The following is a 16,599-nucleotide window of genomic DNA, read 5'->3' as shown; positions in this document are numbered from 1 at the left end:
CAAACACCGCAGAAATGTAAAAATAGCCCTAGTCCTTAAGGGAAAGAAATTGAAAAATGGCCTTATCCTTAAGGGGTTAAGCATTTCTTTCTTTATTGCGCTTCCTTCATGTCTCTTGCCTCTCCCATTGCCTTTATTTTGCTAGTTACAAGTATACGGCTGTTTTGTCTGACTTTTGATTTTTTTTTACTATATAAGTCCTACACTCTATCTCAATCATGAAAGAAAATTGTTGATTCATGTCCTTTTAATGAGCTTATCATGCTTGTGATTTTTAAACAAAATGTCATACAATTGACATAAACTTGCTTTAAGAAGCGAGAAGAGTTTAGGTATCCTTTAAAACCATCATCTTGTTCAGGAGTTTCAGTATCAAATTAAGAAGTTATGTAACCATTTCCATGTAGAACACTGACAAATCCTAAGCATAGTGCGGCACTGTGAACGCTCCGTGTCTCTTTGTTTTGTAATAACGGGTAATTTCCCTGTTGTTAAAGCTCTACAAATCAATGGGGTACTACTAATACTTCCAGTACCATTCATATCTAAAGATGACTCTTCAAAGGTCTTATGAGAGTGATACATTTTTGGCTATTTAATGTTAAAGCCTCTGGCCTTCACGAAATTGTATTGATTTTGAAAACTGAACACGTGTTTTGAATTTTTGTGTCTTTAACAACTTGTATTTTCACCTTAAGGAGGAATTTGTCAAATGGAAAGGCTCTCTCTTCTTCAGATTTGTCAGTGTGTTGGTGGATCCTGACCCAGAAATTAGCAAGTAAGTCCACTCTCTACTGTAAGCTTTTTTACAATGCTTTTTGTAGAAATTGTGAGCTTACTCTCCTCTCTTGTTTAGATTTGGAGAGTTTTGTCTTGTTCATCTGTTGCTGAAGAGAAATCCAGTTATGTTTTCCCAGCATTTCATTGAGTGCATCTTCCACTTCAATTCTTATGAGAAACATGAAAAGTATAACAAGTTTGCTCAGACAGAGCGGTAAGATTCACTTGTCCAATCAAATCTGCCATTCATACCCATATTCCTTTATCTAACCTCACTTATTTACTGCAGGGAGAGGGTCCTATTTGCTCTCAAGGGGAAAGAAAACAAAGAGAAGCGCATGAAGATCTATCGGTTTTTGTTGGATCACTTTACGGATGAGCAGAGATTTAATTTAACTACCAAGATCAGCCAGAACGTTCTAGGTATGTCAACTGTCTTACAGCCTGTAATTATTACAGCAAGAATGTGATGTGTGGGCTCCCTCATATCATTATGTATATATATATATAACATTGTGATCATTTGCTAACATTATGTACTTCCATATTAAATTACCATCCTTAAAGGAAAAGTCTAGTAAAAATTAAACTTTCATGATTCAGATAAAGCAGCAATTTTAAGCAACTTTCTAATTTACTCCTATTATCAATTTTCTTTTATAAGATATGACGAGTCCGCGGATTTCATTCTTACTTATGGGATATCGCCTCCTGGTCAACAAGAGGAGGCAAAGAGCACCACAGCAGAGATATATATATATATATATATATATATATATATATATCCTCCCTTCCCTCCCCCTCCAGTCATTCTCTTTGCATGTGTTAGACTAGGAAGTGGTAAGTGGTAAGTGGTAAAGTGAGGTGTTAGTTTAGTTTCTTCAATCAAGAATTTCTTTCATGTAATTGGCAAGAGTCCATGAGCTAGTGACGTATGGAATATACAATCCTACCAGGAGGGGCAAAGTTTCCCAAACCTCAAAATGCCTATAAATACACCCCTCACCACACCCACAATTCAGTTTTACAAACTTTGCCTCCTATGAAGGTGGTAAAGTAAGTGTGTGCTAAGATTTCTACGTTGATATTCACTTCTCAGCATTGTTGAATCCCGATTCCTCTCAGAGTACAGCGAATGTCAGAGGGACGTGAAGGGAGTATCACTTATGAATACGATGATTTTCCTAACGGGGGTCTATTTCATAGGTTCTCTGTCATCTCCTACCTCCCTTTTCAGATCGACGATATGCTCTCAATTTACCATTACCTCTACTGATAACTGTTTCAGTACTGGTTTGGCTATCTGCTATATGTGGATGGGTGTCTTTTGGTAAGTATGTTTTTTTATTGCTTAAGACACCTCAGCTATGGTTTGGTACTTTATGCATTTATATAAAGTTTTAAATATATGTATTGTACTTATATTTGCCATGAGTCAGGTTCATGTATTTCTTTCATGTAATTAGCAAGAGTCCATGAGCTAGTGACGTATGGGATATACATTCCTACCAGGAGGGGCAAAGTTTCCCAAACCTCAAAATGCCTATAAATACACCCCTCACCACACCCACAAATCAGTTTTTACAAACTTTGCTTCCTGTGGAGGTGGTGAAGTAAGTTTGTGCTAGATTCTACGTTGATATGCTCTCTGCAACAGGTTGGAGCCCGGTTTTCCTCTCAGCGTGCAGTGAGTCAGAGGGATGTGAAGAGAGTATTGCCTATTTGAATTCAATGATCTCCTTCTACGGGGTCTATTTCATAGGTTCTCTGTTATCGGTCGTAGAGATTTATCTCTTACCTCCCTTTTCAGATCGACGATATACTCTTATATATACCATTACCTCTACTGATTCTCGTTTCAGTACTGGTTTGGCTTTCTACTATATGTAGATGAGTGTCCTGGGGTAAGTAAGTCTTATTTTCTGTGATACTCTAAGCTATGGTTGGGCACTTTTTTATAAAGTTCTAAATATATGTGTTTAAACATTTATTTGCCTTGATTCAGGATGTTCAACGTTCCTTATTTCAGACAGTCAGTTTCATATTTGGGATAATGCATATGAATTAATAATTTTTTCTTACCTTAAAATTTGACTTTTTTCCTGTGGGCTGTTAGGCTCGCGGGGGCTGAAAATGCTTCATTTTATTGCGTCATTCTTGGCGCGGACTTTCTTGGCGCAAAAATTTTCTTGTCATTTCCGACGTCATAAGTGTTGCCGGAAGTTGCGTCATTTTTTTTACTTTTTTGCGCCAAAAAATGTCGGCGTTACCGGATGTGGCGCCATTTTTGGCGCCAAAAGCATTTAGGCGCCAAATAATGTGGGCGGCTTTTTTGGCGCTAAAAAATTTGAGCGTCATTGTTGTTTCCACAATATTTAAGTCTCATTATTTATTGCTTCTGGTTGCTAGAAGCTTGTTCATTGGCATTTTTTTCCCATTCCTGAAACTGTCATTTAAGGAATTTGATCAATTTTGCTTTATATGTTGTTTTTTTCTATTACATATTGCAAGATGTCTCAGATTGACCCTGAATCAGAAGCCACTTCTGGAAAAACGCTTAACTGAGTTTCAGTTCTACCAAAGCTAAGTTCATTTATTTTAAATGTTATAAATGTTTATCTTTAGCTATGGTTTGTAATAAGTTATTATGTTATACTTTTACATGCAGCATCCATTAGTGTTTATGCTTTATATATTTCTTTCATGTAATTAGCAAGAGTCCATGAGCTAGTGACGTATGGGATATACATTCCTACCAGGAGGGGCAAAGTTTCCCAAACCTCAAAATGCCTATAAATACACCCCTCACCACACCCACAATTCAGTTTTACAAACTTTGCCTCCGATGGAGGTGGTGAAGTAAGTTTGTGCTAGATTCTACGTTGATATGCGCTCCGCAGCAAGTTGGAGCCCGGTTTTCCTCTCAGCGTGCAGTGAATGTCAGAGGGATGTGAGGAGAGTATTGCCTATTTGAATGCAGTGATCTCCTTCTACGGGGTCTATTTCATAGGTTCTCTGTTATCGGTCGTAGAGATTCATCTCTTACCTCCCTTTTCAGATCGACGATATACTCTTATATATACCATTACCTCTGCTGATTCTCGTTTCAGTACTGGTTTGGCTATCTGCTATATGTAGATGAGTGTCCTGGGGTAAGTAAGTCTTATTTTCTGTGACACTCCAAGCTATGGTTGGGCACTTTGTTTATAAAGTTCTAAATATATGTATTCAAACATTTATTTGCCTTGACTCAGAATGTTCAACTTTCCTTATTTTCAGACAGTCAGTTTCATATTTGGGATAATGCATTTTGATTTAACCATTTTTTCTTACCTTCAAAAATTTGACTCTTCCCTGTGGGCTGTTAGGCTCGCGGGGGCTGAAAATGCTTCATTTTATTGCGTCATTCTTGGCGCGGACATTTTTGGTGCAAAAGTGGGGTGATAAGAAAAAAAAAATTCTATTTCCGTTTCCGGCGTCATATGTGTCGCCGGAAGTTGCGTCATTTTTTTACGTTATTTCGCGCCAAAAATGTCGGCGTTCCGGATGTGGCGTCATTTTTGGCGCCAAAAGCATTTAGGCGCCAAATAATGTGGGCGTCTTATTTGGCGCGAAAAAAATATGGGCGTCGCTTTTGTCTCCACATTATTTAAGTCTCATTTTTTATTGCTTCTGGTTGCTAGAAGCTTGTTCTTTGGCATTTTTTCCCATTCCTGAAACTGTCATTTAAGGAATTTTGATCAATTTTGCTTTATATATATGTTGTTTTTTCTCTTACATATTGCAAGATGTCTCACGTTGCATCTGAGTCAGAAGATACTACAGGAAAATCGCTGTCAAGTGCTGAATTTACCAAAGCTAAGTGTATCTGCTGTAAACTTTTGGTAGCTATTTCTCCAGCTGTTGTTTGTATTGATTGTCATGACAAACTTGTTAAAGCAGATAATATTTCCTTTAGTAAAGTACCATTGCCTGTTGCAGTTCCTTCAACATCTAAGGTGCAGAATGTTCCTGATAATATAAGAGATTTTGTTTCTGAATCCATAAAGAAGGCTATGTCTGTTATTTCTCCTTCTAGTAAACGTAAAAAATCTTTTAAAACTTCTCTCCCTACAGATGAATTTTTAAATGAACATCATCATTCTGTTTCTGATGACTCCTCTGGTTCAGAGGATTCTGTCTCTGAGGTTGATGCTGATAAATCTTCATATTTATTTAAAATGAAATTTATTCGTTCTTTACTTAAAGAAGTTCTAATTGCTTTAGAAATAGAGGATTCTGGTCCTCTTGATACTAATTCTAAACGTTTGGATAAGGTATTTAAAGCTCCTGTGGTTATTCCAGAAGTTTTTCCTGTTCCTAATGCTATTTCTGCAGTAATTTCCAAAGAATGGGATAAATTGGGTAATTCATTTACTCCTTCTAAACGTTTTAAGCAATTATATCCTGTGCCGTCTGACAGATTAGAATTTTGGGACAAAATCCCTAAAGTTGATGGGGCTATTTCTACCCTTGCTAAACGTACTACTATTCCTACGTCAGATGGTACTTCGTTTAAGGATCCTCTAGATAGGAAAATTGAGTCCTTCCTAAGAAAAGCTTATCTGTGTTCAGGTAATCTTCTTAGACCTGCTATATCTTTGGCTGATGTTGCTGCAGCTTCAACTTTTTGGTTGGAAACTTTAGCGCAACAAGTAACACATCGTGATTCTCATGACATTATTATTCTTCTTCAGCATGCTAATAATTTTATCTGTGATGCCATTTTTGATATTATTAGAGTTGATGTCAGGTTTATGTCTCTAGCTATTTTAGCTAGAAGAGCTTTATGGCTTAAAACTTGGAATGCTGATATGGCTTCTAAATCAACTTTACTTTCTATTTCTTTCCATGGTAACAAATTATTTGGTTCTCAGTTGGATTCCATCATTTCAACTGTTACTGGTGGGAAAGGAACTTTTTTACCACAGGATAAAAAATCTAAAGGTAAAAGCAGGGCTAATAATTGTTTTCGTTCCTTTCGTTTCAACAAAGAACAAAAGCCCTGATCCTTCATCCTCAGGAGCAGTTTCAGTTTGGAAACCATCTCCAGTCTGGAATAAATCCAAGCCAGCTAGAAAGGCAAAGCCTGCTTCTAAGTCCACATGAAGGTGCGGCCCTCATTCCAGCTCAGCTGGTAGGGGGCAGGTTACGTTTTTTCAAGGAAATTTGGATCAATTCTGTTCACAATCTTTGGATTCAGAACATTGTTTCAGAAGGGTACAGAATTGGTTTCAAGATGAGACCTCCTGCAAAGAGATTTTTTCTTTCCCGTGTCCCAGTAAATCCAGTAAAAGCTCAAGCATTTCTGAAATGTGTTTCAGATCTAGAGTTGACTGGAGTAATTATGCCAGTTCCAGTTCCGGAACAGGGGATGGGGTTTTATTCAAATCTCTTCATTGTACCAAAGAAGGAGAATTCCTTCAGACCAGTTCTGGATCTAAAAATATTGAATCGTTATGTAAGGATACCAACGTTCAAAATGGTAACTGTAAGGACTATCTTGCCTTTTGTTCAGCAAGGGAATTATATGTCCACAATAGATTTACAGGATGCATATCTGCATATTCCGATTCATCCAGATCATTATCAGTTCCTGAGATTCTCTTTTCTGGACAAGCATTACCAGTTTGTGGCTCTGCCGTTTGGCCTAGCTACAGCTCCAAGAATTTTTACAAAGGTTCTCGGTGCCCTTCTGTCTGTAATCAGAGAACAGGGTATTGTGGTATTTCCTTATTTGGACGATATCTTGGTACTTGCTCAGTCTTTACATTTAGCAGAATCTCATACGAATCGACTTGTGTTGTTTCTTCAAGATCATGGTTGGAGGATCAATTCACCAAAAAGTTCTTTGATTCCTCAGACAAGGGTAACCTTTCTGGGTTTCCAGATGGATTCAGTGTCCATGACTCTGTCTTTAACAGACAAGAGACGTCTAAAATTGATTGCAGCTTGTCGAAACCTTCAGTCACAATCATTCCCTTCGGTAGCCTTATGCATGGAAATTCTAGGTCTTATGACTGCTGCATCGGACGCGATCCCCTTTGCTCGTTTTCACATGCGACCTCTTCAGCTCTGTATGCTGAAGCAATGGTGCAAGGATTACACGAAGATATCTCAAACAATATCTTTAAAACCGATTGTTCGACACTCTCTAACATGGTGGACAGATCACCATCGTTTAATTCAGGGGGCTTCTTTTGTGCTTCCGACCTGGACTGTAATTTCAACAGATGCAAGTCTCACGGGTTGGGGAGCTGTGTGGGGATCTCTGACGGCACAAGGAGTTTGGGAATCTCAGGAGGTGAGATTACCGATCAATATTTTGGAACTCCGTGCAATTTTCAGAGCTCTTCAGTTTTGGCCTCTTCTGAAGAGAGAATCGTTCATTTGTTTTCAGACAGACAATGTCACAACTGTGGCATACATCAATCATCAAGGAGGGACTCACAGTCCTCTGGCTATGAAAGAAGTATCTCGAATTTTGGTTTGGGCGGAATCCAGCTCCTGTCTAATCTCTGCAGTTCATATCCCAGGTATAGACAATTGGGAAGCGGATTATCTCAGTCGCCAAACGTTGCATCCGGGTGAATGGTCTCTTCACCCAGAGGTATTTCTTCAGATTGTTCAAATGTGGGAACTTCCAGAAATAGATCTGATGGCGTCCCATCTAAACAAGAAACTTCCCAGGTATCTGTCCAGATCCCGGGATCCTCAGGCGGAGGCAGTGGATGCATTATCACTTCCTTGGAAGTATCATCCTGCCTATATCTTTCCGCCTCTAGTTCTTCTTCCAAGAGTAATCTCCAAGATTCTGAAGGAATGCTCGTTTGTTCTGCTGGTAGCTCCGGCATGGCCTCACAGGTTTTGGTATGCGGATCTTGTCCGGATGGCCTCTTGCCAACCGTGGACTCTTCCGTTAAGACCAGACCTTCTGTCACAAGGTCCTTTTTTCCATCAGGATCTGAAATCCTTAAATTTAAAGGTATGGAGATTGAACGCTTGATTCTTGGTCAAAGAGGTTTCTCTGACTCTGTGATTAATACTATGTTACAGGCTCGTAAATCTGTATCTCGAGAGATATATTATAGAGTCTGGAAGACTTATATTTCTTGGTGTCTTTCTCATCATTTTTCTTGGCATTCTTTTAGAATACCGAGAATTTTACAGTTTCTTCAGGATGGTTTAGATAAGGGTTTGTCCGCAAGTTCTTTGAAAGGACAAATCTCTGCTCTTTCTGTTCTTTTTCACAGAAAGATTGCTATTCTTCCTGATATTCATTGTTTTGTACAAGCTTTGGTTCGTATAAAACCTGTCTTTAAGTCAATTTCTCCTCCTTGGAGTTTGAATTTGGTTCTGGGAGCTCTTCAAGCTCCTCCGTTTGAACCTATGCATTCATTGGACATTAAATTACTTTCTTGGAAAGTTTTGTTCCTTTTGGCCATCTCTTCTGCCAGAAGAGTTTCTGAATTATCTGCTCTTTCTTGTGAGTCTCCTTTTCTGATTTTTCATCAGGATAAGGCGGTGTTGCGAACTTCTTTTGAATTTTTACCTAAAGTTGTGAATTCCAACAACATTAGTAGAGAAATTGTGGTTCCTTCATTATGTCCTAATCCTAAGAATTCTAAGGAGAAATCGTTGCATTCTTTGGATGTTGTTAGAGCTTTGAAATATTATGTTGAAGCTACGAAATCTTTCCGTAAGACTTCTAGTCTATTTGTTATCTTTTCCGGTTCTAGAAAAGGCCAGAAAGCTTCTGCCATTTCTTTGGCATCTTGGTTGAAATCTTTAATTCATCTTGCCTATGTTGAGTCGGGTAAAACTCCGCCTCAGAGAATTACAGCTCATTCTACTAGGTCAGTTTCTACTTCCTGGGCGTTTAGGAATGAAGCTTCGGTTGACCAGATTTGCAAAGCAGCAACTTGGTCCTCTTTGCATACTTTTGCTAAATTCTACCATTTTGATGTATTTTCTTCTTCTGAAGCAGTTTTTGGTAGAAAAGTACTTCAGGCAGCGGTTTCAGTTTGAATCTTCTGCTTATGTTTTTCGTTAAACTTTATTTTGGGTGTGGATTATTTTCAGCAGGAATTGGCTGTCTTTATTTTATCCCTCCCTCTCTAGTGACTCTTGTGTGGAAAGATCCACATCTTGGGTAGTCATTATCCCATACGTCACTAGCTCATGGACTCTTGCTAATTACATGAAAGAAAACATAATTTATGTAAGAACTTACCTGATAAATTCATTTCTTTCATATTAGCAAGAGTCCATGAGGCCCGCCCTTTTTTTGTGGTGGTTATGATTTTGTATAAAGCACAATTATTCCAATTCCTTATTTTATATGCTTTCGCACTTTTTTATCACCCCACTTCTTGGCTATTCGTTAAACTGAATTGTGGGTGTGGTGAGGGGTGTATTTATAGGCATTTTGAGGTTTGGGAAACTTTGCCCCTCCTGGTAGGAATGTATATCCCATACGTCACTAGCTCATGGACTCTTGCTAATATGAAAGAAATGAATTTATCAGGTAAGTTCTTATATAAATTATGTTTTCCATTCTTCCATCTTATGTATAAGAAATATTTTTCTGATTTTATTTTAAAGGCTTTGTCTGACTTCATGCCTTCTAATAAAAATTTTAGGTCTTTTTCACTTCTTTTTTAATTATTGAAGTTTCAAATGACCAACAACATACTGATTTATCCTTCTCTGATGAGGATTTTTCTCTTTCAGAAATTTTCTTCATCAGATATTGACACTAACAAACCTACTTTTTTATTATTTTTCTATTATTAAAGTACATTTGTTCTTTGTTGAAAAGGTGTTGATTATTTTGGATATTAAGGTAACTAGTTCTTTAGGACTAGCTGACACTATTTCTGCCTATTTATTTCTTCTGTGTTGTCAGAGGTTTTTCTTTCCAATTCCCCATTCTAGGGAATGGAATAGGCTGAGAATTTTCTTTTATTCCTTCTTCAAAGGTTTTAAACTATATTCTTTGCCAGCAGTTAAATTCAATTTGGAGGGTTCTCCAATTTATTGGGGGGCTATCTCTATTTCTTCTAATTATTCTATTGTTTCTATAGCAAAATAGTATTTATTTTCCTTTAGATAGTTGTATCTTATTTATGGAAAATTATTTAGTTTCAGGTACTTTTCTTGGTCCTGTAGTTTATTTGGATATTGCAATTGCTTCATTTTTTCTGTTTACTTTAAGATCAAGTATCAGATTATGATTTATTTTAGCATTGTTAAGGGACAACATTTACTAGACTAGGTGCTGTTGCATTTGTCTTGTTATTTTGCATTTATTGATTATGCAAGTCCACTGTATTGACTGGTCCTTTAAACTGGACTATCATGCTAATAATTTCATTTGTGTCTTCATTTTATTGAATATTTTCGCAAATGAGGGTTAATCTATGTTTTTAGCTATTTTAGCTAGAAGAATTTTGTGATTTAAAAAAAAAAAAAATCCATATTTCTTTTGTTCTAAGATAATCAATTATTTGTTTTATGATTGGATTAAATTCTTAACTGTTACTCTGGGCTTCAAGATTGAGTTCTAAGACTAAAACTTTAAGCTTATACTAGTTTGGTTGTTCTTATTAAGGAACGAATTCCTGAGTTCTTTCCCAAGTAACATGTTTTTAATTGGGGTTCGAAATCAGCGCCCTATTATTGCGATGTACATGCCGTATTCCAGCTTTGCTAGTAAGGGGCAGGTTAAGACTTCTTTGAAATTTATTTGGTTCTATTTTGTCCAAATTTCTTTGATTTTATTCCAGTAAGGCTAACACTTTATTTAAGTGTGTTTCTGTCCTATATATTTTGGATACTGTTGAAGCATGGCTAGGCACCCATGGGGTTCAAGCGCTGCTCAGACCTGGAATCTTCTGGGGTATTTCTTCCAGTTCCTTTTTTAGGAACCGGGTTTGGAGTTTTATTCAAACTATTTTGCCTTTTTATGGTCATTGATAGCATTATTTGTTTTCCTTAGATACAATAAATGCATATTTTCATTTTTCTGTTTTCATTCAGATTATTTTCTGAGGATGCAGAATCTCATATGATTCACTTGCTCTTCAGGACATAGTTAGAGGATCTTTTTTTCGAAAGCTCTTGATTCCTCAAACAAGGGTCACCTTTTTTAGGTTTCCAGATAGTTTGTGTCTCTGTCTTTGTCTCTATCAGACAAAGGAATAATTCTATTGGGTTCCATCTGTCGGTACCTTTAGTCTCTATTATTTCCTTCAGTTGCTATATATGCACAGAAGTTTTAGGTCTTATGGCCTCAGCATTGGATTCAATTCCCTTTTGCTCATTTTCACTAGAAATAACCTTTCCAGTCTTTTATGAGTGTTGTTTCTTCTAGAACATGGTTGGAGGATCAATTTACCAAAAAGTTTGTTGATTCCTCAGACAAAGGTAACCTTTTTAGGTTTCCTGATAGATTCAGTGTCCTTGACTCTGTCTCTGACAGACAAGAGACGTCTGAAATTGGTTTCAGCTTGTCGAAACCTTCAGTCTCAATCTTTCCCTTCGGTAGCCTTATGCATGGAAATTCTAGGTCTTATGACTGCTGCATTGGACGCGGTCCCCTTTGCTCGTTTTCACATGCGACTTCTTCAGCTCTGTATGCTGAACCAGTGGTGCAGGGATTATACAAAGATATCTCAATTAATATCTTTGAAACCGATTGTACGACACTCTGACATGGTGGACAGACCACCATCGTTTAGTTCAGGGGGCTTCTTTTTGTTCTTCCAACCTGGACTGTGATTTCAACAGATGCAAGTCTGACAGGTTGGGGAGCTGTTTGGGGGTCTCTGACAGCACAAGGGGTTTGGGAATCTCAGGAGGTAAGATTACCAATCAATATTTTGGAACTCCGTGCAATTTTCAGAGCTCTTCAGTCATGGCCTCTTCTAAAGAGAGAGTCGTTCATTTGTTTTCAGACGGACAATGTCACAACTGTGGCATATATCAATCATCAAGGAGGGACTCACAGTCCTCTGGCTATGAAAGAAGTATCTCGAATTCTGGTATGGGCGGAATCCAGCTCCTGTCTAATTTCTGCGGTTCATATCCCAGGTATAGACAATTGGGAAGCGGATTATCTCAGTCGCCAAACGTTACATCCGGGCGAATGGTCTCTTCACCCAGAGGTATTTCTTCAGATTGTACAAATGTGGGGACTTCCAGAAATAGATCTGATGGCTTCTCATCTAAACAAGAAGCTTCCCAGGTATCTGTCCAGATCCAGGGATCCTCAGGCGGAGGCAGTGGATGCATTGTCACTTCCTTGGAAGTATCATCCTGCCTATATCTTTCCGCCTCTAGTTCTTCTTCCAAGATTCTAAGGAGTGCTCGTTTGTTCTGCTGGTGGCTCCAGCATGGCCTCACAGGTTTTGGTATGCGGTTCTTGTCCGGATGGCCACTTGCCAACCGTGGACTCTTCCGTTAAGACCAGACCTTCTATCACAAGGTCCTTTTTTTCCATCAGGATCTCAAATCCTTAAATTTGAAGGTATGGAGATTGAACGCTTGATTCTCAGTCATAGAGGTTTCTCTGACTCTCTGATTAATACTATGTTACAGGCTCGTAAATCTGTATCTAGGAAGATATATTATCGAGTCTGGAAGATTTACATTTCTTGGTGTTTTTCTCATCTTTTTTCTTGGCATTCTTTTAGAATTCCTAGAATTTTACAGTTTCTTCAGGATAGTTTGGATAAAGGTTTGTCTGCAAGTTCCTTGAAAGGACAAATCTCTGCTCTTTCTGTTCTTTTTCACAGAAAGATTGCTAGTCTTCCTGATATTCATTGTTTTGTACAAGCTTTGGTTCGTATAAAACCTGTTAAGTCAATTTCTCCTCCTTGAAGTTTGAATTTGGTTCTGGGGGCTCTTCAAGCTCCTCCGTTTGAACCTATGCATTCGCTGGACATTAAATTACTTTCTTGGAAAGTTTTGTTTCTTTTGGCCATCTCTTCTGCTAGAAGAGTTTCTGATTTCTCTGCTCTTTCTTGTGAGTCTCCTTTTATGATTTTTCATCAGGATAAGGCGGTGTTGCGAACTTCTTTTAATTTTTACCTAAGGTTGTGAATTCTGACAACATTAGTAGAGAAATTGTGGTTCCTTCATTGTGTCCTAATCCTAAGAATTCTAAGGGAAGATCGTTGCATTCTTTGGATGTAGTTAGAGCTTTGAAATATTATGTTGAAGCTACTAAAAATTTCCGAAAGACTTCTAGTCTATTTGTTATCTTTTCCAGTTCTAGGAAAGGTCAGAAGGCCTCTGCCATTTCTTTGGCGTCTTGGTTAAAGTCTTTGATTCATCATTCTTATGTCGAGTCGGGTAAAACTCTGCCTCAAAGGATTACAGCTCATTCTACTAGGTCAGTTTCTACTTCCTGGGCGTTTAGGAATGAAGCTTCGGTTGATCAGATTTGCAAAGCAGCAACTTGGTCTTTGCATACTTTTACTAAATTCTACCATTTTTGATGTGTTTTCTTCTTCTGAAGCAGTTTTTGGTAGAAAAGTACTTTAGGCAGCTGTTTCAGTTTGATTCTTCTGCTTATAATTTCAGTTTTTTTCATTATAAAATTTAAACTTTATTTTGGGTGTGGATTATTTTCAGCGGAATTGGCTGTCTTTATTTTATCCCTCCCTCTCTAGTGACTCTTGCGTGGAAGGTCCACATCTTGGGTATTCATTATCCCATACGTCACTAGCTCATGGACTCTTGCTAATTACATGAAAGAAAACATAATTTATGTAAGAACTTACCTGATAAATTCATTTCTTTCATATTAGCAAGAGTCCATGAGGCCCACCCTTTTTTGTGGTGGTTATGATTTTTTTGTATAAAGCACAATTATTCCAATTCCTTATTTTTTATGCTTTCGCACTTTTGTCTTTTCACCCCACTTCTTGGCTATGCGTTAAACTGATTTGTGGGTGTGGTGAGGGGTGTATTTATAGGCATTTTGAGGTTTGGGAAACTTTGCCCCTCCTGGTAGGAATGTATATCCCATACGTCACTAGCTCATGGACTCTTGCTAATATGAAAGAAATGAATTTATCAGGTAAGTTCTTACATAAATTATGTTTTCCTTCTGCAGACTGTCAGTTTCATATTTGGGGAATTTAAACATTTTTTAAAGAAATGTATTTCTTACCTGGGGTTTAGTCTTTTTTTCAATTGACTACTTCTTGCAAATTGCGGGCGGTATTAGGCCCACGGGTGCGTCAAATGCTAAACTTTATTGCGTCATTCTTGGCGCGAAAATATTTTTGGCGCGAAAAAATCGTCATTCGTCATTTCCAATGTCATACTTGATGCCGAGACCTTTCACACGGTTGCGTCATTAGTGACGCGAGTGTGTCATTTCCGGTTATTTTTGGCGCCAAAAAAGTCGTCCTACTTGGAGCCAAACTTTTTCATTATTTCAATACCCCATTGATGTTCACCTCTTGCCTTTTTCTCTATCAGAGGGCTATGCTATTTGCTTTTTTTCCCATTCCTGATACTGTCATATAAGGAAATAGATCATTTTGCTTTATATGTTGTTTTTTCTCTTAAATTTTGCAAGATGTCTCAATCTGATCCTGCCTCAGAAGTTTCTGCTGGAACATTGCTGCCTGACATCGGTTCTACCAAAGCTAAGTGCATTTGTTGTAAAATTGTAGAAATGATTTCGCCGAATGTCATTTGTAATAGTTGTCATGATAAACTTTTACATGCAGATAGTGTATCCATCAGTAATAGTACATTGCCAGTTGCAGTTCCTTCAACTTCTAATGTGCATGATATACCTGTAAATTTTAAAGAATTTTGTTTCTGATTCTATCCTGAAGGCTTTGTCTGCATTTCCACTTTCTAATAAACGTAAAAGGTCTTTTAAAACTTCTCATTTAGTTGATGAAATTTCAAATGACCAACAACATAATAATTTCTTTCATGTAATTAGTAAGAGTCCATGAGCTAGTGACGTATGGGATATACATTCCTACCAGGAGGGGCAAAGTTTCCCAAACCTCAAAATGCCTATAAATACACCCCTCACCACACCCACAATTCAGTTTTACAAACTTTGCCTCCCGTGGAGGTGGTGAAGTAAGTTTGTGCTAGATTCTTCGTTGATATGCGCTTCGCAGCAGGCTGGAGCCCGGTTTTCCTCTGAGTGCAGTGAATGTCAGAGGGATGTGAAGAGAGTATTGCCTATTTGAATACCATGGTCTCCTTCTACGGGATCTATTTCATAGGTTCTCTGTTATCGGTCGTAGAGATTCATCTCTTACCTCCCTTTTCAGATCGACAATATACTCTTATATACCATTACCTCTACTGATTCTCGTTTCAGTACTGGTTTGGCTATCTACTATATGTAGATGAGTGTCCTGGGGTAAGTAAAATCTTATTTCTCCAACATAGGTGTGTCCGGTCCACGGCGTCATCCTTACTTGTGGGATATTCTCTTCCCCAACAGGAAATGGCAAAGAGCCCAGCAAAGCTGGTCACATGATCCCTCCTAGGCTCCGCCTTCCCCAGTCATTCTCTTTGCCGTTGTACAGGCAACATCTCCACGGAGATGGCTTAGAGTTTTTTGGTGTTTAAATGTAGTTTTTATTCTTCAATCAAGAGTTTGTTATTTTAAAATAGTGCTGGTATGTACTATTTACTCTGAAACAGGAAAGAGATGAAGATTTCTGTTTGTAAGAGGAAAATGATTTTAGCAACCGTTACTAAAATCGATGGCTGTTTCCACACAGGACTGTTGAGAGGAATTAACTTCAGTTGGGGGAAACAGTGAGCAGACTTTTGCTGCTTGAGGTATGACACATTTCTAACAAGACTCGGTAATGCTGGAAGCTGTCATTTTCCCTATGGGAACCGGTAAGCCATTTTCTTAGTTTAAGTAAAAGAATAAAGGGCTTCATTAGGGCTTAAAAAACTGGTAGACATTTTTCTGGGCTAAAACGATTACTTTACTAAGTATATTTGGCAGATTATTACTTTTAATAGTTGTTAAATCTTGGGGATTGTTTTAATAAAAACGGCAGGCACTGTATTGGACACCTTTTTCACTGGGGGCCTTTTCTAGTCATAGACAGAGCCTCATTTTCGCGCCTCTAATGCGCAGTTGTTTTTGGAAAGCATGGCATGCAGATGCATGTGTGAGGAGCTAAGAACCACTGAAAAAGCTTATAGAAGGCATCATTTGGTATCGTATTCCCCTCTGGGCTTGGTTGGGTCTCAGCAAAGCAGATACCTGGGACTGTATAGGGGTTAAATGTAAAAATGGCTCCGGTTCCGTTATTTTAAGGGTTAAAGCTTTCAAATTTGGTGTGCAATACTTTTAAGGCTTTAAGTTACTGTGGTGAAATTTTGGTGAAATTTGAACAATTCCTTCATACTTTTTCACATATTCAGTAATAAAGTGTGTTCAGTTTGAAATTTAAAGGGACAGTAACGGTTTTATTGTAAAACGTTTTTTGTGCTTTGTTGACAAGTTTAAGCCTGTTTAACATGTCTGAACCATCAGATAACGATGTTCTATATGTATGAAAGCCAATGTGTCTCCCCATTTTAATATATGTGATATATTTGTGTCATAATGTCCAAACAAAGTAGGGATAATAATGCCATAGATATGATATTGCCCAAGATGATTCCTCTAATGAGGGGAGTAAGCATGGTACTGCATCATCCCCTTCTGTGTCTACACCAGTTTTGCCCACACAAGAGGCCCCTAGTACATCTAGTGCGCCAATACTT

The 16,599-nt window shown here is 38.0% G+C and overlaps 1 protein-coding gene across 1 annotated transcript in view; it reads left to right on the top strand.

The window, feature by feature from the left end:
• The window catches only part of NCAPD3 (non-SMC condensin II complex subunit D3), a 273,275-nt gene that overhangs the window by 187,010 nt on the left and 69,666 nt on the right, over positions 1-16,599 (top strand). Inside the window, exons 24-26 of the mRNA XM_053691510.1 lie at positions 699-778; positions 857-994; positions 1,070-1,203. Coding sequence (XP_053547485.1) covers positions 699-778; positions 857-994; positions 1,070-1,203 — 352 coding nt within the window. The remainder of the gene's footprint in view (positions 1-698; positions 779-856; positions 995-1,069; positions 1,204-16,599) is intronic.

Source organism: Bombina bombina, chromosome 8, assembly GCF_027579735.1.
Source record: "Bombina bombina isolate aBomBom1 chromosome 8, aBomBom1.pri, whole genome shotgun sequence".
NCBI lineage: Eukaryota > Metazoa > Chordata > Amphibia > Anura > Bombinatoridae > Bombina > Bombina bombina.
Note: the sequence above shows the minus strand (reverse complement) of the source record. Positions and strands in the feature narration are given on the sequence as shown.